Here is a 22,573-nt window from a genome sequence, read left to right on the forward strand (position 1 = left end):
TACAAGCCTCGGCTCAGAGAAGAGGGTGGGCATAGATATAATCAGGGTTAGGATTAGGGTCAGGGTTAAGATGTCAGAAGTAAGCGTCAAATGACATCTTGTTCTGAGGACCTATACATTTATAATCAACTCAAATTAAAGCCTTAAATAACACATTTTGATGCGATAAAACAGTAAAACCTTTAAATCTTACAATCTTTTCTCCATAATGTTTACAAGTTATTTACATATTTGAACAGACTGCTGGTTGGTAGATGTGACCTTTGGACTGTTGAACTTGTTATTGTTGAACCCTTCAGAGGCCTTTGACCTAAAGGCCAGGACTAGAGTCTGAATCTTTCCCGTCTGTCTGTTGTTCACTCTGTCTGTCGGTTCCTATCATTCAGACCACATCTATGGCCAGGCTGAGCACAGAGCTGCAGGGAACATTGATCCTCTGAAGGATTTCTTTGCAATTGAAAAATTCTACATTCAAACTTCACTGGTTCTTCAAGTTGTTCCCAGAGTGGTTCAGTCAGTAGTCTGACCTGGACATTACAGAAGCCCCAATCCAGGGCAAGTCACACGGCAACACAGACCATTTTTGATGCAGCTTATAGACAAGCAATGTTTCCATGATGTATGGACCATATTGGCAGCCATTTTGGATGTTCTCATTCATAATGTTTCATTTCCTGATGCACATTACTTCCTCTCCCAGAGTTCATCACTTCCACTCCCTCCGTGTCCTACACATGCAACACGGCAGACTGGATCGTTGTCTTAGTTGGGATGCACCCCCACAACAAATCCAGGTGTCATGGGGATCATGGGGGTGGCGGGGTGAGAGCCAGGGGTCATGGGCAGAGACCTGGGAGTCATCAGGGGCACATCGTCAGGGGAGCGTCTCAGGGTTAGGGTGTAGTCTGGTGGACAGGTCAGTCGCAGGGTGTCCAGAGTGTTGTAGATGTCCTGTGTGTCCAGCATGTCAAGAGCCTCCAATGTGTGGTGTATGTTGTGTGTGTCGTGTATCTCCAGGGTGTTGTGTTGATGCAGGGCCTCAGCCTCCAGCTGCTTCAGAAGCCCCTGTTTGTGTGGGGTACAGAGATGAGGTAGTCATTCAAAAATCATGTTAAACACTATTATTGCACACAGAGTGAGTCCATGCAACATATTATGTGACTTGTTCAGCAAATCTTCAGTCTTGAACTTCTTTTGGCTTGCCATAACAAAGTGGTTGAATAGTTATTGACTCAAGACATTTCAGCTTTTCATTTTTAATTATTTTGTAAACATTTCTAAAAACTTAATTCCACTTTGACATGATGGGGTATTGTGTGTAGGCCAGTAACACAACATCTCAATTTAATCGATTTTAAATTCAGGCTGTAACACCAAAAAAATGGAAACAGTCAAGGAGTGTGAATTCTTTCTGAAGGCACTGTATATGAGAAGCATATAAATGGTAAAATACAGATATATTTTATTTAACAAAATGCAGCAGAAAGTTCTCATACAGCAAAGACTCCTTCCATCTGTTTACGCAGAAACTGAAAATAATTATAAAAAAGACATCTTCTAATCTAGCCTATAGTAGCATTTCAAATAAGATTCATTGTTTCAGATCCACTGTTTCAGCTTTCTTTAAATACAATACAGTATATGATATTATTTAGTTTACTTTTGTGGTTCAAAAAGCTCAAAAATGCAGAATATGTGTCGGGACAGAATTCAATCGTAACGTTTTAGACTTCAGCATGATTGAATTCGGGTCTCAGGTCAACTGATCAGTTAAGTCTCTGGGTTAGAAGTCAGCGTTTCGGGTAAGGGGTCTAAGGTATGGGACTGAAATAAGGGTTCATAGACAGGTTGAGGTTAAGATGAGGGTCGAGGTTAGGATGTGGATCAGGGTTAGAGGTCAGGGTCAGGGGTTAAGGCGTCCACATGCTTCTGAAACAGTTCAGAACAGTTTGTGCATATATTATGACAACATTTTGCGAAGTTTTTGTTTGTTTTGGACTTTGGCAAGGGTTTTTTCAATTGTTCAGGCACACTAATTTTTTAGCGAGGCAAGCCGAAGTCTACGCCCCCTCGTCGGAGTTGTTCAATGAAGTGCCTGTTGTCATTCAACTCGAAACAACTCGTTCTGATGCAGATTCTTTCACTTGAGAAATACTGCACCAAACATCTTAGTTAGATGTAAAATTGCGCGACTTAGATCTCCTTGGGAAAAAAAACGTCAAAATTAATGAAAGATTTCTTGACTATTTTGGGGAAGTGGCTATGGCATCTCAAAATGGACAAACAGTACTATTGCCGCTTATTTTTCATTTTTCAAACAAAGGTCTTTTAAGGGATTATGCGAGCACCCTCATTCGAACTAAAACATGCTGACGCCTTTAGCCTAAGGACAAAGGTAAGGGACCATGACAGAGAGAGGGCCAAGGACAGACCCAGTTCCATGTCCAAGTACAAGCCTCGGCTCAGAGAAGAGGGTGGGCATAGATATAATCAGGGTTAGGATTAGGGTCAGGGTTAAGATGTCAGAAGTAAGCGTCAAATGACATCTTGTTCTGAGGACCTATACATTTATAATCAACTCAAATTAAAGCCTTAAATAACATATTTTGATGCGATAAAACAGTAAAACCTTTAAATCTTACAATCTTTTCTCCATAATGTTTACAAGTTATTTACATATTTGAACAGACTGCTGGTTGGTAGATGTGACCTTTGGACTGTTGAACTTGTTATTGTTGAACCCTTCAGAGGCCTTTGACCTAAAGGCCAGGAATAGAGTCTGAATCTTTCCCCGTCTGCCTGTTGTTCACTCTGTCTGTCGGTTCCTATCATTCAGACCACATCGATGGCCAGGCTGAGCACAGAGCTGCAGGGAACGTTGATCCTCTGAAGGATTTCATTGCAATTGAAAAATTCTACATTCAAATTTCACTGGTTCTTCAAGTTTTTCCCAGAGTGGTTCAGTCAGTAGTCTGATCTGATCTGCACATCACAGAAGCCCCACTCCAGGGCAAGTCACACGGCAACACAGACCATTTTTGATGCAGCTTATAGACAAGCAATGTTTCCATGATGTATGGACCATATTGGCAGCCATTTTGGATGTTCCCATTTATAATGTTCCATTTACTGATGCACATTACTTCCTCTCCCAGAGTTCATCACTTCCACTCCCTCAGTGTTCTACACATGCAACACGGCAGACTGGATTGTCATCTTAGTTGGACTGGAGAAACTGTCCTCCTCCATCTCTGTCTGTGGTTATACGCGTGTGGTGGAGTGTGTGTGTGTGTTGGGGTGTGTGTGCGTGTGCATATGGGGCAAGTGTGTGTTACTGTAAGGACTAAAGCCCTGCATGGGCTGCATCCCCACAACAGATCCAGGTGTCATGGGGGTCATTGGGGTGGTGGGGTGAGAGCCAGGGGTCATGGGCAGAGACCTGGGAGTCATCAGGGGCACATCGTCAGGGGAGCGTCTCAGGGTTAGGGTGTAGTCTGGTGGACAGGTCAGTCGCAGGGTGTCCAGAGTGTTGTAGATGTCCTGTGTGTCCAGCGTGTCAAGAGTCTCCAGCGTGTGGTGTATGTTGTGTGTGTCGTGTATCTCCAGGGTGTTGTGTTGATGCAGGGCCTCAGCCTCCAGCTGCTTCAGAAGCCCCTCCCCCTGCAGCTGGTGTGTGATATCAGCATTGATGATTTCATGGCGTGGAGGTGGGCGTGGCGGCCTGCGATGTTCCATCTTGCGCTTGTCTTTCTTGTAAAGCAGAGCAGCGAAGGCCAGGATGTTGAGGAAGAGGAGTGAGGCTCCCACTGCGATGGTAACGCTCAGCTCAGTGGAGTAGTCCTCCAAGACGGGGTGGGGGACCTGCAGCTCCTCCCCCTGCAGTGCCGGAGCCTGGGGCGTGGACGGGGGGTTGGGGTGGCGCGTGCTGCCCAAGCCCAGGCCTTTAGACAACCGCTTGGTGTAGGAGTGAGGAGTTGTGTCCTGGGGAGGGCTGTGGGTTGCAGAGGACACGTACTGCAGCAACTCGTTGATGTTGTGGAGGTGGGGAACCAGCTGCAGCCAGAACGCTGTCTTGGTGGCTCTGGAGGTGGAGAAAAGTTTTGGGGTTTGGTTTTGCAGCAGAATCATCATCCATAAAAAGAAAAACTATATTTCACAAGGAATCTGACAAAATATACACAATAACATAAGATAACATCATACATTATAAATTATAGTTATTATACATTAAACAGATAGAAGGGGAAAGTGGCAAGTGCTGCTAGCATGAAGTGCTAACATTGCAAAGTTTAACAAGATATGGCAGCAGCAAGAAAGGCAGGCAGGGAAACATCTACCTGTAGTGGTCTGTGATGATCTGATCTACCTGTAGTGGTCTGTAATGGTCTGTGATGATCTGATCTACCTGTAGTGGTCTGTAATGGTCTGTGATGATCTGATCTACCTGTAGTGGTCTGTGATTATCTGATGTACCTGTAGTGGTCTATAATGGTCTGTGATGATCTGATCTACCTGTAGTGGTCTATAATGGTCTGTGATGATCTGATCTACCTGTAGTGGTCTGTAATGGTCTGTGATAATCTGATCTACCTGTAGTGGTCTGTAATGGTCTGTGATAATCTGATCTACCTGTAGTGGTCTGTAATGATCTGTGATGATCTGATCTACCTGTAGTGGTCTGTAATGGTCTGTGATAATTTGATCTACCTGTAGTGGTCTGTAATGGTCTGTGATAATTTTATCTACCTGTAGTGGTCTGTGATAATTGTATCTACCTGTAGTGGTCTATAATGGTCTGTGATTATTGTATCTACCTGTAGTGGTCTGTAATGGTCTGTGATCATTGCATCTACCTGTAGTGGTCTGTAATGGTCTGTGATTATTGTCTCTACCTGTAGTGGTCTGTAATGGTCTGTGATTATTGTATCTACCTGTAGTGGTCTCTGACACGTGGCTTCAGGCCGATGTGCAGGTAAAGCTGTTCTTTGGGGGTATACTTGGCCCAGGCCACCTCCTCAAAGCGGTTGGGTTTGGTGTGGATGAACTTGGTGTCCTGGGGCACTGGCTGGTTAGGATCTCTGAGACAGAGAAGAAAAACACAGTCAGGAAAAGTTATCTTAAAGGTTAATCATGGTTACTTTACCATTCATTAGGGGAAAGTAAGAGATGTTTCTTAGCGAAAGAGTTATACAAGACAATATCTCACCCTGTCTTGGCGAAGTTGGTCCAGTATGTCATGACCACGGCGCTGAGCATCACATCATTTTTAGAGAAGTTACAGTTGAAGAGGTCTGTGGGTCCAATCAGCGGCAGACCGAACACATATGGCACCTCATCTCCGTGGGCGGAGTCAGCCCAGGCGGGCGACACGTCACTCTGACAGTGGTGGTAGAAGGAGTAGAAGTATGTTGGCGATCCATACTGGGCATGGAGGTCTGCTGTGGCCACCGCCGGCGCCACCCACTGGTGATCAGTGAACAGAGCGACTAGCGTCTTCCGCCGGGTTTCAGAGTTCTCCCGGTCGGCCCAGTCTGTGTACATGAACTTAATGCTCTCTCTCAACGTGTCCTACCGCAAGGATAAAAAAATACCTTGTCAATAAAGCACATGGGAGCATAGATGGATTGCAGTATGCAGAGTCTATTTTTACTTTTTGCTGAACATATTCTTTGCCCTCCAGCAACTGAATAGAAGCACTGGATGTGGATAGACATTTTCCTGCAGCCTACCTTCCCCTCTGGGTAGCCGTAGAGACTGTCCACGAAGTCTGACACGGCAAAGTCAAAATCGTCGCCGGAGACGCCATCCTCACCATTGACCATCCCGTCAACGAACTTAAGCCCCTCCCCCTGGTTCACACCCAGCATGATGTCATAGTTGAGGAACTCCCCCTGTGTGTGAAGAACAGGGTTGTCAATAACAATATTATGCAAAACAGAACATTGTACTGTCTACACTCGGTTTGTTGTTTATATTAAAACATTTTCATTAAATCGATTTTAATCCGAACTAAGTTTTGTTGCTAAGGATTCCACGACGTGGTTAGCCGTTACGGCTGGGACTGCAAGTTTCTGTTCCTTTTTTTGCATGGATTCCGCGAGTGCTAGCTGGCTGTACTACAGACACCTGTCGTCGTCATGGGAAAGACACATTGTTATCTTTTCATAAAACAACTGGTTGCAGTAAAGAGCCAATCTGGATACTAAGGAGATCCTGAGGGAAATCGGCGAGTACCAACAGCTTTACGCTATGGAGGAACAACATACTCCATCATGGAAAGATCCGACCACCTCACAAAATAACTTTAACCAGAAAAAAAAGAAAAACAAATTAATCTACAGACACGGACGATTTACTTACCATTGAGGTAGAGGCTAGTGCTCTGGCTGGAATCCATGCAACACTGGAAAAGTTGTGTGAGGAGGTAGCAGGGCTGAGGGGGAGTTTGGAGTTCAGCCAGAGTGAAATTCTCACGCTCCAAAGAGAAAACAAGACACTCACAGCCAAGGTAAAAATCCACGATTCCAACATGGATTGTCTACTCAGGGAAAACAGGGTGATGAAGGAGTCGCTAGTAGACATACAAAGTCGTAGCATGCATGAGAATCTATTTTTTTCTGGGATTCCTGAGGACGCATCCAATAATCCAGAGGGCGTGATCAGAAAATTAATGCAATCCGCCTCGAAACTTCCTACAGAGACTGTAAACAAGATGGCTTTCCACCGAGTACACAGACTTGGAGCTCGGAGCGACAAGACCAAGAGTCCCCGACCGATCATCGCAAAATTTGAACACTACCAACAAAAGGAGCTGATCAAAAGCAGGGGAAGGGAGCTGAAAGGGACCAAATTCAATCTCAATGACCAATTTCCAAGGGAGATAAACGAACATCGTAAGAGACTGTACCCGGTACAAAGACAACAAAGGATGGATGGTAGGCGTGCCTTTATCATTGTGGACAAAGTCTTTATAGATGGACAGCTATTCCCAGACAGCTCCATAACACCGTGGCTGTACTAAATTCTACAGGGACTTCAGGTTACGAAAAAAAAGAAGGTATGGAAACTGTAAAAATATCAGAACATTATGAAGTGGATATGAACATACACATACTCAATTACATGCTTGCTTACACATACGGACTTATACATACACACACACACCTGATCTCGCTCTCTTCGCACTCTCTCTTTCTCTCTTTTCTCTTCTCTTCTCTCCCTCTATTGTCGAGAACTGTTTATAATTTAATGTGTTTATTGTTTGTCTATCTTTTTATGTATTTGTCTACAAGTTTATATATGTTTACAACAAGCAAGGGGAAGATATCAGAATAGGGGCATTGGGGAATAATAACATATTGTACGGAATACATTTGTACTGTAGTGAAGCCATCTCTAGAGTAATGCAAGGTCTCTTTCATGATCATGTGAAACGTCGATTGCTATGGAAATGCTGGATGTGTTTTTCAATGATGTTAAAGGTAGTTATGATGCAAATATGATGGTGATACGATATGGATTACAATTATCATCATGAGTATTAAGGCTATACGCTACATGTTACACCCATAGACACTCAACCATGCAAATTGGCAGTTATTATTTATTTGGACATCACACATTATAGTCTTACTCTTATACAGACATCGTACACACTCTCACTATATCACATCCAATATCATACACATCAACCTACTCAGATTTGCTACACACATAATATCTTGTCACAATATTCTAACATCTGTGGCATTGGCTCACAGGCAAGGGAATAAAACAAATATTGCTAGAACCTATTTCTTGAATTCTAAATATCAGACATTTGAAAGCTCTAGTTTTGACCTTTATAATACCTCTGATGGCAGTAACTTTACAAGCACTAATTATGGTCAATTTAGACTGAGAATAGTATCTAGATATGGTAAGGGGTGAAATAAGTATAGCCAGTTATAACTGTAATGGTTTAGCAGATTATAAAAAAAGAAGATCAGTCTTTACATGGCTAAAAGAAAAGGAATATACAGTGGGGCAAAAAGGTATTTAGTCAGCCACCAATTGTGCAAGCTCTCCCACTTAAAAAGATGAGAGGCCTGTAATTTTCATCAAAGGTACACTTCAACTATGACAGACAAAATGAGAAAAGAAAATCAAGAAAATCACATTGTAGGATTTTTAATGAATTTATTTGCAAATTATGGTGGAAAATAAGTATTTGGTAAATAACAAAAGTTTATCTCAATACTTTGTTATATACCCTTTGTTGGCAATGACACAGGTCAAACGTTTTCTGTAAGTCTTCACAAGGTTTTCACACACTGTTGCTGGTATTTTGGCCCATTCCTCCATGCAGATCTCCTCTAGAGCAGTGATGTTTTGGGGCTGTCGCTGGGCAACACGGACTTTCAACTCCCTCCAAAGATTTTCTATGGGGTTGAGATCTGGAGACTGGCTAGGCCACTCCAGGACCTTGAAATGCTTTTACGAAGCCACTCCTTCGTTGCCCGGGCGGTGTGTTTGGGATCATTGTCATGCTGAAAGACCCAGCCACGTTTCATCTTCAATGCCCTTGCTGATGGAAGGAGGTTTTCACTCAAAATCTCACGATACATGGCCCCATTCATTCTTTCCTTTACACGGATCAGTCGTCCTGGTCCATTTGCAGAAAAACAGCCCCAAAGCATGATGTTTCCACCCCCATGCTTCACAGTAGGTATGGTGTTCTTTGGATGCAACTCAGCATTCTTTGTCCTCCAAACACGACGAGTTGAGTTTTTACCAAAAAGTTATATTTTGGTTTCATCTGACCATATGACATTCTCCCAATCCTCTTCTGGATCATCCAAATGCTCTCTAGCAAACTTCAGACGGGCCTGGAAATGTACTGGCTTACGCAGGGGGACACGTCTGGCACTGAAGGATTTGAGTCCCTGGCGGCGTAGTGTGTTACTGATGGTAGGCTTTGTTACTTTGGTCCCAGCTCTCTGCAGGTCATTCACTTGGTCCCCCTTGTGCTTCTGGGATTTTTGCTCACCGTTCTTGTGATCATTTTGACCCCACGGGGTGAGATCTTGCGTGGAGCCCCAGATCGAGGGAGATTATCAGTGGTCTTGTATGTCTTCAATTTCCTAATAATTGCTCCCACAGTTGATTTCTTCAAACCAAGCAGCTTACCTATTGCAGATTCAGTCTTCCCAGCCTGGTGCAGGTCTACAATTTTGTTTCTGGTGTCCTTTGACAGCTCTTTGGTCTTGGCCATAGTGGAGTTTGGAGTGTGACTGTTTGAGGTTGTGGACAGGTGTCTTTTTATCTGATAACAAGTTCAAACAGTTGCCATTAACCTGTTGGGGATAGGGGGCAGTATTTACACGGCCGGATAAAAAACGTACCCAATTTAATCTGGTTACTACTCCTGCTCAGTAACTAGAATATGCATATAATTATTGGCTTTGGATGGAAAATACCCTAAAGTTTCTAAAACTGTTTGAATGGTGTCTGTGAGTATAACAGAACTCATATGGCAGGCAAAAACCTGAGAAGATTCTGACCAGGAAGTGGCCTGTCTGACAAGTAGTTGTTCATCTTGGCTCTTTTTATTGAAGACTGAGGATCTTTGCTGTAACGTGACACTTCGTACGGCTCCCATAGGCTCTCAGAACCCGGGAAAAAGCTGAATGACGTAATTCAAGGCCCAGGCTGAAACACACTAGCGCATTTGGCAAGTGCTCTATCAGAGGGCCTTTAGACTGAGGCTCGTGCATGAGGGGATAGCATGCTTTTACTTTCTCTCTCGTTGAATGTAAACAGGCTTTGCCGGTCGGAATATTATCGCTTTTTCACGAGAAAAGTGGCATAAAAATTGATTTTAAACAGCGGTTGACATGCTTCGAAGTACGGTAATGGAATATTTAGACATTTTTTGTCACGAAATGCGCCATGCTCGTAACCCTTATTTACCCTTTCGGATAGTGTCTTGAACGCACGAACAAAACACCGCTATTTGGATATAACAATGGATTATTTGGGACCAAACCAACATTTGTTATTGAAGTAGAAGTCCTGAGAGTGCATTCTGACGAAGACAGCAAAGGTAATAACATTTTTCTTATAGTAAATCTGACTTTGGTGAATGCTAAACTTGCTGGGTGTCTAAATAGCTAGCCCTGTGATGCCGGGCTATCTACTGAGAATATTGCAAAATGTGCTTTCACCGAAAAGCTATTTTAAAATCGGACATATCGAGTGCATAGAGGAGTTCTGTATCTATAATTCTTAAAATAATTGTTATGTTTTTTGTGAACGTTTATCGTGAGTAATTTAGTAAATTCACCGGCAGTGTTCGGTGGGAATGCTAGTCACATGCTAGTCACATGCTAATGTAAAAGCTGGTTTTTGATATAAATATGAACTTGATTGAACAAAACATGCATGTATTGTATAACATAATGTCCTAGGGTTGTCATCTGATGAAGATCATCAAAGGTTAGGGCTGCATTTAGCTGTGGTTTGGGTTTATGTGACATTATATGCTAGCTTGAAAAATGGATATCTGATTATTTCTGGCTGGGTACTCTGCTGACATAATCTAATGTTTTGCTTTCGTTGTAAAGCCTTTTTGAAATCGGACAGTGTGGTTAGATTAACGAGAGTCTTGTCTTTAAAATGGTGTAAAATAGTCATATGTTTGAAAAATTGAAGTTTTTGCATTTTTGAAGTATTTGAATAACGCGCCACGGGATTACACTGGCTGTTGAGTAGGTGGGACGCAAGCGTCCCACCTAGCCCATAGAGGTTAATACAGGTAACGAGTGGAGGACAGAGGAGCCTCTTAAAGAAGAAGTTACAGGTCTGTGAGAGCCAGAAATCTTGCTTGTTTGTAGGTGACCAAATACTTATTTTCCACCATAATTTAAAAATAAATTCATTAAAAATCCTACAATGTGATTTTCAGGATTTTCTTTCTCATTTTGTCTGTCATAGTTGACGTGTACCTATGATGAAAATTACAGGCCTCTCTCATCTTTTTAAGTGGGAGAACTTGCACAATTGGTGGCTGAGGAAAAACAAAAATAACTTGAGGAACTTATTCAAGAACGATCTAATGTAATCTATTACAAAAATAAAGCAAACTGGATGGAATATGGACAAAACTCTTCCTGAATCTCCAATACAGGAACACTAACAAAAATAATTTGCAGAAACTCTTTACTGAAGACTTAGTCATCTATGATTCTCCGAATGATATTTTAAAAGAGGAAGCTAATTATTTTAGGCAGATGTTCTCTTTTCCGTCTCATCCTTTCCCATTGAATGAAGATTATGGTAAGGAATTCTTTCCAAATAATATAAGAAATGGAAAATTAACAAATGTACAGAAAGATCAGTGTGAAGGCCAAATTACAGAGAAATAACTTTTTGAGGCTATTAATTCATTTTAGTCTGGAAAATCCCCAGGGCTTGATGGCATACCGGTAGAGGTATATCAAGTATTTTTTGATATACTAAAAGCTCCATTGTTTGATTGTCAGGTACTCAGCAGAAAGGTCTGATTTCTCTATTATTAAAACAAGACCCAGATGGCAGATATAAAGACCCAGTCTATCTAAAAAAACTGGAGGCCCCTTACACTTCAATGTTGTAATGCAAAAATACTAGCAAAATGCATAGCACTCAGAATTAAAAACAGTTTTACCAGGTATTGTTCATCCTGATCAGACAGGTTTTTTACATGGACGATACATTGGAGATAATATATGACAACTACTAGAAATAATAGAACATCATGAAACATATAAGAAGCCAGGAATGGTATTTATAGCGGATTTTGAAAAGGCATTTGATAAAGTAGGACTGTATTTTATTTATAAATGCCTAGTTTTTTCAATTTCAGTAATTCTCTTATAAAATGGGTTAAAATAATGTATAGCAACCCCAGGTGTAAAATAGTAAATAACGGCTACTTCTCAGAGAGTTTTGAATTGTCAAGAGGAGATAAACAAGGGTGTCCGCTGTCACCATGTCTATTCGTTATGGCCATCGAAATGCTAGCTATTAAAAGCAGATCCAATAACAACAATAGAGGATTAGAAATCCAAGACTTAAAAACAAAGGTGTCCATGTAGGCTGATGACTCAAGTTTTATATTAAGTCCGCAAGCTAGATCCCTGCAATGTCTCATTGAAGATCAAGATAACTTTTCTGTACTCTCTGGACTAAAACCTAATTATGACAAGTGTATAATATTACGTAGTGGACACTTAAAAAATACAACTTTTACATTACCCTGCAGTTTACCTTTAAAATGGCCTGATGGTGAAGTAGACATACTCAGTATTCATATCACAAAATATATAAATAAGCTCTCCAAAATGAATTTCAATAGAAAACTTGTAAAAATAGACAAGCTCCTGCAACCATGGAGAGGTAAATACCTGTCTATTTATGGAAAAAATGCCCTGATTTACTCCTTAGTCATATCTTAGTTTACTCACTAACTTATGGAGCTGCCTACTCCTGATGATTCATTTTTCAAATCATATGAGCAAAAAATATTTTGCTTTATCTGGGATGCTAAACCAGATAAAATAAAACGTGCCTATCTATATAATGAATATGAATTGGGTGGGTTGAGATTATAAAATATAAAAGCACTTTTATTTGAACCCTAAATGGTTCTCAAGTAAATTACTAAGAAAAGCTCATCCATTGTTTAAAAATTGCCTTTTTGCCTTTGTGCAGATTGCCATGTCTTATTTTCGATTAATTGAAAATTATACTTTTTTCAAAGTATCTCTCTTTTTCAAACAAACATTGCAGAGCTGGCTACAATTTCAATTTCACCCCCCTGAAAAGATAGAACAAATATTACAACAAATATTATGGCTGAACTCAAATGTGCTGGTTGATAAAATAACTGTATTTATGGGAAATATGTTTGAAAAGGGTATTTGTTCTTAAATGATATTGTAAATTGGAATTGTAGAGTTATGTCCTTCATGGAGTTATCAGAATTGTACGGAAAGGTCTGCTCAATCCAAGAGTACAACCAATTGATTACAGCATTGCCCCAAAAATGGAGGAGGCGGGTGGCTGCGGGAGGAGGTAGGGAACTGGTCTGTCTGCCCAATATAAAGGATCAAAACTGGCAAAAGAATAAAAATAGCATAAATAGGAAAGTATACCAGTTTCATTTGAGGACCAGGATGTTGACAACTGTGCAATACAGATTGCAAAATAGTTGGGAAGAGATTTTTGATGTACCGATTCCATGGTAGAGGGTGTATGAGTTGATATATAAAACAACACAAGATTCAAGACTTTGTGCTTTTCAGCTAAAATTATTGTATAGAATTCTTGCCACCAACAAAATGTTGAATATTATATTTCGGGCATAAAATCATCGAAGCTCTGCAGATTTTGTTGTGAGGATACAGAATCAATAGACCATTTATTTTGGTATTGCCCTCAGGTAGCCTGTTTCTGGGCTCAGGTTCAGGAATAGGTGAAAATGCATAGCATTGATCTAAAATTGACTCTAGAAATAGTACTGTTAGGAGATCTGGAGAGACCGGGTCAGTCAATTACTAATATACTAATACTCTTAGTAAAAGTATTTATCTTCAACTCGCAATCTGTGGATTGTATTCGATTAGATAGATTGAAATTGTCCGTTAAACATCACAGCATAGTTGAAAGATATGTGTTGTGTAGAAACCTGAAGTGGGTGGCCAGCAGAGATAGATGGGATGGGCTGAGGGAAGCTGAAGGTTGGTATGTGGAATTGGAGACAAGTGGGAGTGGAGTTGCTGTGTGAGAGATAGAATGATGGTCAAAGATGAAAGTTAAAAGGCTGATGCTGTGCAGGTGTGTGTACACATGCATATACACACACTCTCATTCAAATAAACACATACAAGAACACACACATAAATGTAATAGTGCCAGACATGCACACAAACATATACAGTTGGCATTGCTGTTATGATTTTAGTTGCCCTTGATGTCCTTTGTTTTAATTATTATTTTTTATTTTTTGCATTGTTGTTTGCTGTTTTCTTCAGTTTTTTCCTTTTTTCTCTTTAGTTCATTCTCTTGGTTGTTGGTGCATTGGGGGGTTCTTGGGGGTGGGAAATGGAATTAATTGTATTTTTTCTTTTTCTTCCTGGGGGGGACTGTGGGAGGGGTCTCGAATGGTTGAGGGACAGCTATTGGGGACCTGTGGGGGGGATCTTGGAGGGTTCGGGTTCACTTTTTTGGCCTAGTGGTAGATCGGACAACGTGCCCTTGAGCAGGGCATTGACCCTGGATGCTTCTGTGTGTCGCTCTGAATGGGAATCTGTTGGATGACTGGTATGATGTAGTTGTTGAGCGGCTTCACTGCAAGTATATTGTATGTCTTTGAATATTCAATAAATAAATAAAATATATATATATATATTATGTATCCTTAACCCTCATCTCAGAACCCAAAATGAAATCTTGCCAAAACAAATAAACCATATAACTTGTAATACATGTATAATCTACACTGTAATATACAAAACATTAAAAACACCTTCTCTTTACAAGACATAGACTGACCAGGTGAATCCAGGTGACAGCTATGATCCCTTATTGATGTCACTTAAATCCACTTCAATCAGTGTAGATGTGTATGAGTGCCGTTCAAAGGGTGAATGGGCAAGACAAAAGATTTAAGTGCCTTTGAACATGGTATGGTAGTAGGTGCCAGGCGGTTTGTGTCAAGAACTGCAACTCTGCTCAACAGTTTCCTGTGTGTATCAAGATGCAACTCAGTATTAGGAAGGTGTTCTTAATGTTTGGTATACACAGTGTATATAAACCATAGAGTGTTTTATATTTTCTCACCTGCTCCATGAGTATCTGGGGGTCATCAGGGATGACATCACCGTCGATGACAGGTCCGAAGGCGGTGTGGTATTTAGCTGGGGTGATGTTCTGTTCCAGCAGCTCCTGGTAGGTCTTCCCCTGCAGGCAGGCAATCAGCTCTGATGAGTCCTCCAGGCTGCAGCCCACTTTGTCCCCCAGCAGCCTTGCATACTTCCCTGGCTGGTAGTTGACCGCCCAGCTGGACAGGGCTGTCCCACTCTGGATGATCGCCTTCTGGAACAGATCTGATAAACAGCATGCTGACAGAGGTTAGAGGTCAGAGGTTATAGGTCAGGAATTGGAGGTGACTCTTTGAGAAGTGTGACCAGGCTGACAGAAGTTAAGAGGTCAAGGGTAAGGGTTCAGAGGTTGGGTTCAGGGGTTAGAGGTTACTTACCCTCAGAGTAGTGGGACAGAGTTAGCAGGCTGACACAGGAAGCTCCAGCCCCGGAGCCAAACACAGTGACTCTGTCTGGGTCTCCGCTGAATGCAGCAATGTTCTCCTTCACCCAGCGCAGAGCCTGGATCTGGTCCAACAGACCATAGTTGCCTTTAGCTGCCTGGTCACCCGTACTGAGGAAACCTGAAGAAATAACACATAAAAAATACTCACAAATATAAAAGGAAAGTCTAGTAAATATCAAGAGTAAAATTATATTTAAAAATAACACATCAAACAGGAATATCTTATTTAAAAATACTTTTCATCAAAGATATGAACAGCAGGATGTAAATATGGGCTAGGAACTAAAGGGAAACACTACTTCAAAAGGAAACACTAGGTTTGATTCCTTACAATTCTGGGACTACATGTAGTCGGCTCACTGGGGATTGGCTACTACGGCAGATACTTATAAATCTCTCATTAATGATTTTAATAAATCAATAATAACAATTATTACAGTATGCTGTTACAACCTAAGCCTAACGCTAACCCAGTATGTGGCTGCAGTTGTTAAGCCTTACTGTAGACAATATTCATTGTCTTAACACAAGAAAAATCTTGGTGAGATTGACAGACATGTTTTGCAGTGTAGCCAAACCCTGAGGACTCAGTGACTAATGATGTCATGTGACCATGGCTCACCACCAGTCAGACCTGGGGTAGACCTGGGACACCAGAACATCTGCGTGTCACTGAACACATGCACAGACGCAGACGCAAAATGAGTGTGTCACTAATTCACACACCACACTAGGGACATGAGTGTGTCACTAACAGACATATACAGGATGAGCTGAAGCGTGTGGGTGTCACTGAGGGCTGTGCCACAAGATACATGTGACCTTAAATGATCATGTCAGATCACTTCAACCCTCCTCTCCCCCCTTCCTCTTCCCTTTTCCTCCTCCTCCCCTCCCCCTCTTTTCCTCCTCCTCCACTCCCCTCTTTTCCTCCTCCTCCCCTCCCCCTCTTTTCCTCCTCCTGCACTCCCCTATTTTCCTCCTCCTCCCATCCCCTTTTCCTCCTCCACTCCCCTCTTTTCCTCCTCCTCCCATCCCCCTCTTTTCCTCCTCCTCCACTCTCCTCTTCCTCATATCCCCTTTTCCTGCAACACTCCCCTCTTTTCCTCCTCCTCCCCTCCCCTCTTTTCCTCCTCCTCCACTCCCTCACTCCCTCTTTCAGTTTATACTTTCCTCCCCCCTCCTCTCTCCCCCTTCCCTCACCCTCTCTCCCATTCCCTTCACCTCCTTGCCTCTCACCCTGCCTCTCTCCTCTCATCCTTCTCTCATAAGCTTAATTGAACTCCACCTACTGTGAGCCATAAACACAGAGCTGATGGCTCCCCTCTAACCAGGCGTATATATACACACACACACACACACACACACACAGCCACACACACACACACACACACACACACACACACACACACACACACACACACACACACACACACACACACACACACACACACACACACACACACACACACACACACACACACACACACACACGAGATGAATCTGGCTGTGTACAGGCTGCTAGCTTCCCAGTGTCAACACAGAAATGTGACATTTCAACCAGTGAGAGAGTAACAGAAAGGTGATTAGGCGGAATTTAACGACGTGATGATGGTGATGATGATGACGACAATGATGATGATGATGATGATGGTGACTAACCCAGTACTCCCAGTCTGTAGTTGATTGTGATGACGATGACGTTTCCATAGCTAGCCAGGACACTGCCGTCCATCATGCTGCCGCTCCCCTCTGAGTAGGAACCTCCGTGGACGTACACCATCACTGGCCGCAGACTGCCCTCATCATGGATGTCTGGAAACAAACACACACAAGCCATATTTTCAGAGCGCTAAACAGCTCTTGCAGATAGCAAAGAAACATGTGGGTGCATGCATAATATAAGTTGAGGTAGATGCAGTGCATGTGTGTGTGTGTTTGTACATACTACATACCTTCCTCAGTAGGGACGTATATATTGAGGTAGAGGCAGTCTTCACTCTGCTGTGCCAGGTATGCGCTGGCTATGTCCAGGTTGGCAGAGTACCAGAGAGGTAACATCTCTGTCAGCAGGCTGTGTTCCTCTACAGGCTGGGGGCAGACAGGGGAGAACTGGGTGGCGTTTCTCACCCCCGGCCAGGACAGGGGGGGCTCAGGGGGCTGGAAGCGTCTCTCCCCGGTGGGGGGGCGGGCGTAGGGGACCCCCAGGTACTGGACCACAGGGCCCAGCAGGTCAGAGGGCATGGGGGTCAACTGACCCCTCAGTCTGCCCTGGGACGTGGTGATGACTGACTGGCTAGCAGCAGGGGGGAGGGACAGGATAAGGGAGAGGAGAGGGGGGAGGATGCCCCTCAGTTTGGACAGGGACAGGAGCATGGAGAGTACACACAGTAGAGAGGAGGGGAGAAAGAGGAGAGGGGTGGGGGGAGACGGGGGAGACATGTGGGAGGGACGGTGGGAGCGTTGGTGTTCGGATTAGATCAGGACTCCGACTCTGAGTCTAGCACACACTCAAACAGCGATGGTCTCAGAATATGTCTTTCTCCTCCCTGGGTCAGCCACTCACCTCCCAGTTCTCTCCGCACAGTCACACTGCTCTGCCTGGAGGGAGGGAGAGAGACAGAGACAGACAAAGATGGAAAGACAGACCTTGAATTATATATACAGTTGAAGTCGGAAGTCTACATACACCTTAGCCAAATACATTTAAACTCAGTTTTTCACAATTTCTGACATTTAATCCTATTAAAAATTCCTTGTTTTAGGTCAGTTAGGATCATCACTTTATTTTAAGAATGTGAAATGTCAGAATAATAGTAGAGAGAATTATTTATTTCAGCTTTTATTTCTTTCTTCACATTACCAGTTAGTCAGAAGTTTACATACACTCAATTAGTATTTGGTAGCATTGCCTTTAAATTGTTTAACTTGGGTCAAATGTTTGGGTAGCCTTCCACAAGCTTCCCACAATACGTTGGGTGAATTTTAGCCCATTCCTCCTGACAGAGCTGGTGTAACTGAGTCAGGTTTGTAGGCCTCCTTGCTCATTTCTGCCCACAAATTTTCTATAGGATAGAGGTCAGGGCTTTGCGATGGCCACTCCAATACCTTGACTTTGTTGTCCTTAAGCCATTTTGCCATAACTTTGGAAGTATGCTTCGGGTCATTGTCCATTTGGAAGACCCATTTGCGACCAATCTTTAACTTCCTGACTGAGGTCTTGAGATGTTGCTTCAGTATATCCACATAATTTTCCATCCTCATGATGCCATCTATTTTGTGAAGTGCACCACTCCCTCCTGCAGCAAAGCACCCCCACAACATGATGCTGCCACCCCCGTGCTTCACGGTTGGGATGGTGTTCTTTGGCTTGCAAGCCTCCCCCTTTTTCCTCCAAACATAACGATGGCCACTATAGCCAAACAGTTCTATTTTTGTTTCATCAGACAAGAGGACATTTCTCCAAAAAGTACGATCTTTGACCCCATGTGCAGTTGCAAATCGTAGTCTGGCTTTTTTTGGCGGTTTTGAAGCGGTTGCTTCTTCCTTGCTGAGCGGCCTTTCAGGTTATGTCGATATAGGACTCGTTTTACTGTGGATATAGATACCTTTGTACCTGTTTCCTCCAGCATCTTCACAGGGTCCTTTGCTGTTGTTCTGGGATTGATTTGCACTTTTTGCACCAAAGTACGTTCATCTCTAGGAGACGGAACGCGTCTCCTTCCTGAGCGGTATGACGGCTGCGTGGTCCCATGGTTTTTATACTTGCATACTATTGTTTGTACAGATGAACGTGGTACCTTCAGCCATTTGGAAATTACTCCCAAGGGTGAACCAGACTTGTGGGGGTCTCCAATTTTTTTTCTGAGGTCTTGGCTTATTTCTTTTGATTTTCCCATGATGTCAAGCAAAGAGGCACTGAGTTTGAAGGTAGGCCTTGAAATACATCCACAGGTACACTTCCAATTTACTCAAATGAAGTCAATTAGCCTATCAGAAGCTTCTAAAGCCATCATTTTCTGGAATTTTCCAAGCTGTTTAAAGGCACAGTCAACTTAGTGTATGTAAACTTCTGACCCACTGGAATTGTGATGCAGGGAATTATAAGTGAAATAATCTGTCAGTAAACAATTGTTGGAAAAATGACTTGTGTCATGCACAAAGTAGATGTCCTAACCCACTTGCCAAAACTATAGTTTGTTAACAAGACATTTGTGGAGTGGTTGAAAAACTAGTTTTAATGACTCCAACCTAAGTGTATGTAAACTTCCGACTTCAACTGTACATTGAGACTCCTCTTAGCATGTGGGCTGAACTGGGCAAATTCTTTCTTCTACTGCCAGTTGAAAAAAAATGCATGCAAGTTTTGACACAGCCCATAGTGCAAATAAAGGCAGACTGTTAAGTATAGATATGAAGACCTAATTAGAAAAACATCACTGGCCAGAGAGAACAAGCTCTACAACCTTTCAGGGTGCAGAATGATAGAAACTGACATGCTCTCCTCTCATGCACCAACTACAGAGTAAGTGAGAGTAATCTTGGTAGCATTTTACATTGGACTTCAGGCTACAGCACAGAATAAACTGGTAATAACATGGCAATAGCATGGTGTAATTATGTTATTGTTTCAGAGGAATAATCTTTTCTGCCTACATTCAAAATCAACATGCCAACAATCTTAGAGCTGGCAGCATAGTATGTGACAACAACCTGTCGTCAATTAAGGTGGGAAAAACAGATATAAAATACCCCAATGTTACTCGATAGCTACTTCCTCATTGTTATTATTGGTTTCTAAATCTCAGCCCTTGCTATTAAATTCAACCCCCCCACCCCATGTGCATTAACATTTTTAGGACAAGTCATTTTTCTTATTGTATTGGTCTTTCCATTCATGACAATACATGTCATTTGAATTGAATTGATTTTAGGGGGGGTAATATTTGTGTACCACAAATAACATCTAAATGTATCACTTAGCTGAGACTGGTAGGCCTACTGCAGCTGCAACGTCCTATGTCTGGGCCTGTATCAGCTGCATATGGCTGAATATTTTAATCAGAGCCCATTCCTCTCCATTCGCTGCAGTGACACCCCCCAGGTGCTACAGTGGCCATGACACAGGTTGTGCAGCTTAGATCATGACGCTTTGAATCCGGACATATCTAAAGAAAGCAACCTTATCCTTCTGCTATCCAGCTATATTATCTATCTACAGCTTATAGTGAAATACATTTTATAGCGGGTTTTAGTCACAACATTTTCACTGTGATACGCAACATCCGATGAATAGTAATGAGTGTTGTAGCCTACAGGACACCAAACACACACACACAGAAGAACAGGGTGATAAATGAGACTCACCGACACACACGTCATAGCTCCATTGGTCTGTTCATGTGGCTGCTGCGGTAAAAATGTCCGCTGGCAGAGCATTTCATCCTTCACCGCAAAGAAAAGAGAAGAAGGAGAGAGGACAGAAGAGCGGTGAGAGAAATCCCGGGACCGTGTGTCACTGGACTGCAGAGCCTCGTGCGCCAGCGACGTGCCTGGGGTAAATTCCGCCGTGAGCTCCCGGGAATAGCCTATGTATTTATTGTCCGAACCCTGCAACAACTGAATACGGTACTAGACGTGGTTATTGTTAATGAATAACAAAAACACGATGTTCACATCTCCCTCTCCCTTCCCCTCTCTGTCTTTCTTTCTCTGTCTCTCCCTCTCAAAAGATGCTAATGGAAGTGTTGAATTGAGCCTGCAGCCAATAGATTCCTGCACCCTCATCAGCTTGGGCACACACACACACACACACGCACACACACGGGACAGGCTATCAGTAATCACAGCACAGCTCATCTTAGCTTCTGGATCCAAGTTGGGAGAACTGTGTCTCAGGCAAGATGGAACATAAATGGGATGGGATAACTTCATAATACCTTTCTTCTATTTGATACAAGATGAATGAAAAAAGGAAACCGCACACTGTTCTTGATAGTATCACTGATATTTAATAAGCTTACGTATCGGCCTAACGGCCTTCGTCAGAGCTTTTGTGAATTTTCAGAAAACTGAAAATTTTATGGACGTGTTCGGTACGTCTTGTCTATACACTTTTGTAATATTTGTGAAATGCATATTGTTATGTTTGGTAGCACTTATTTATTTTTCCTTTGCCTCCAACCCCTTTCCATACGTGGAACGGATGTGGGTGGGGCTAGGTCTACATAGAGGTGCTGTTTTCTGAAAATTCACAAAAGCTCTGACGAAGGCCGTTAGGCCGATACGTAAGCTTATTAAATATCAGTGATACTATCAAGAACAGTGTGCGGTTTCCTTTTTTCATTCATCCTGTTTCAACTGTTGCCATGCACCTGTAACAAGATTGCTCAGATGTGCGAGTGCCTTTTGAATCTTCTATTTGATACAAAAAAGAAAAGATAAAGCAGCCTTTGCCAAAACCACACATTTTCTCGATAGCAGCACCATGATAAAATACATACTGTATGAATGTTGTTTTTTAAATCACACAAACAGCTTCATGACAAACAACCTTCAAAAAAACAATCAAATTACTGAGTCACAAGATAACATCACATTAGTGTGTTCTGTCTCCACCTATGTCTGTGTTCTTTCCTGGGGCCATTCCAGCTGGACTGTGTGACACATGACTCACCCAATTACCTCAAATCCTTAGCCCTCAATGTCAGCTCAGTTTAACCCTAACTGTAACCACTGATGCCACACAACAAAGACAATTCTCCCTTTGCCACCCCAAAGTGGATATGTGAAATGGCCCATGGAGGTATTTTCGGGTCCAAAAAGTTGGACCTGGACCCGAGGACAAACAGAACCGGACCAGAATGGACCTGATAATTTAAGAAAAAGGGGGACCCAGACCCAAACGGACCCGAGAACGATCAGAAACAACGACATCCAGACCGATTGGACCTGAGTGACAAAAAAATGTGTGTCAGCCAAGTTGCTCTTCTTGTTAACAAATAGGTCCTAGATCCCTGCTGTTTGTTGTTTTCAATCTTCCCTTTGACCTGCCCTGTCTGGAACTGCGAGTAGTAACAGCATAACCTATGTTGCTAGCTACCATAACAAAGACCAAAGCCAGCGGGAGTACCATTGAGGACAGTGGTGTCTGTCACGGATTCCCCCAGTGCTGCTGCTCATTCCGTGCACCATGTCCGGAGGTCTACATCACCGGCTCTAGGCG

At 42.6% G+C, this 22,573-nt stretch overlaps 1 protein-coding gene across 1 annotated transcript; it reads right to left on the reverse strand.

Annotated features, from left to right (window-relative positions):
- Positions 1 to 1,240: 1,240 nt before the first annotated feature.
- Positions 1,241 to 21,244, reverse strand: LOC106582232 (neuroligin-4, X-linked). Its single transcript, XM_082967111.1, has 9 exons — positions 20,716 to 21,244; positions 17,304 to 17,949; positions 17,011 to 17,163; positions 15,281 to 15,466; positions 14,863 to 15,128; positions 5,730 to 5,891; positions 5,207 to 5,568; positions 4,932 to 5,078; positions 1,241 to 4,081 (listed from the first exon to the last, which is right to left on the reverse strand). The coding sequence occupies exons 2-9, from the start codon at positions 17,788 to 17,790 to the stop codon at positions 3,262 to 3,264; spliced, it is 2,583 nt and encodes an 860-aa protein (XP_082823237.1). The 5' UTR covers positions 17,791 to 17,949; positions 20,716 to 21,244; the 3' UTR covers positions 1,241 to 3,261.
- Between the last annotated feature and the right edge of the window lie 1,329 nt (positions 21,245 to 22,573).

Source organism: Salmo salar, chromosome 21 (assembly GCF_965601325.2).
Source record: "Salmo salar chromosome 21, fSalSal1, whole genome shotgun sequence".
Classification (NCBI taxonomy): domain Eukaryota; kingdom Metazoa; phylum Chordata; class Actinopteri; order Salmoniformes; family Salmonidae; genus Salmo; species Salmo salar.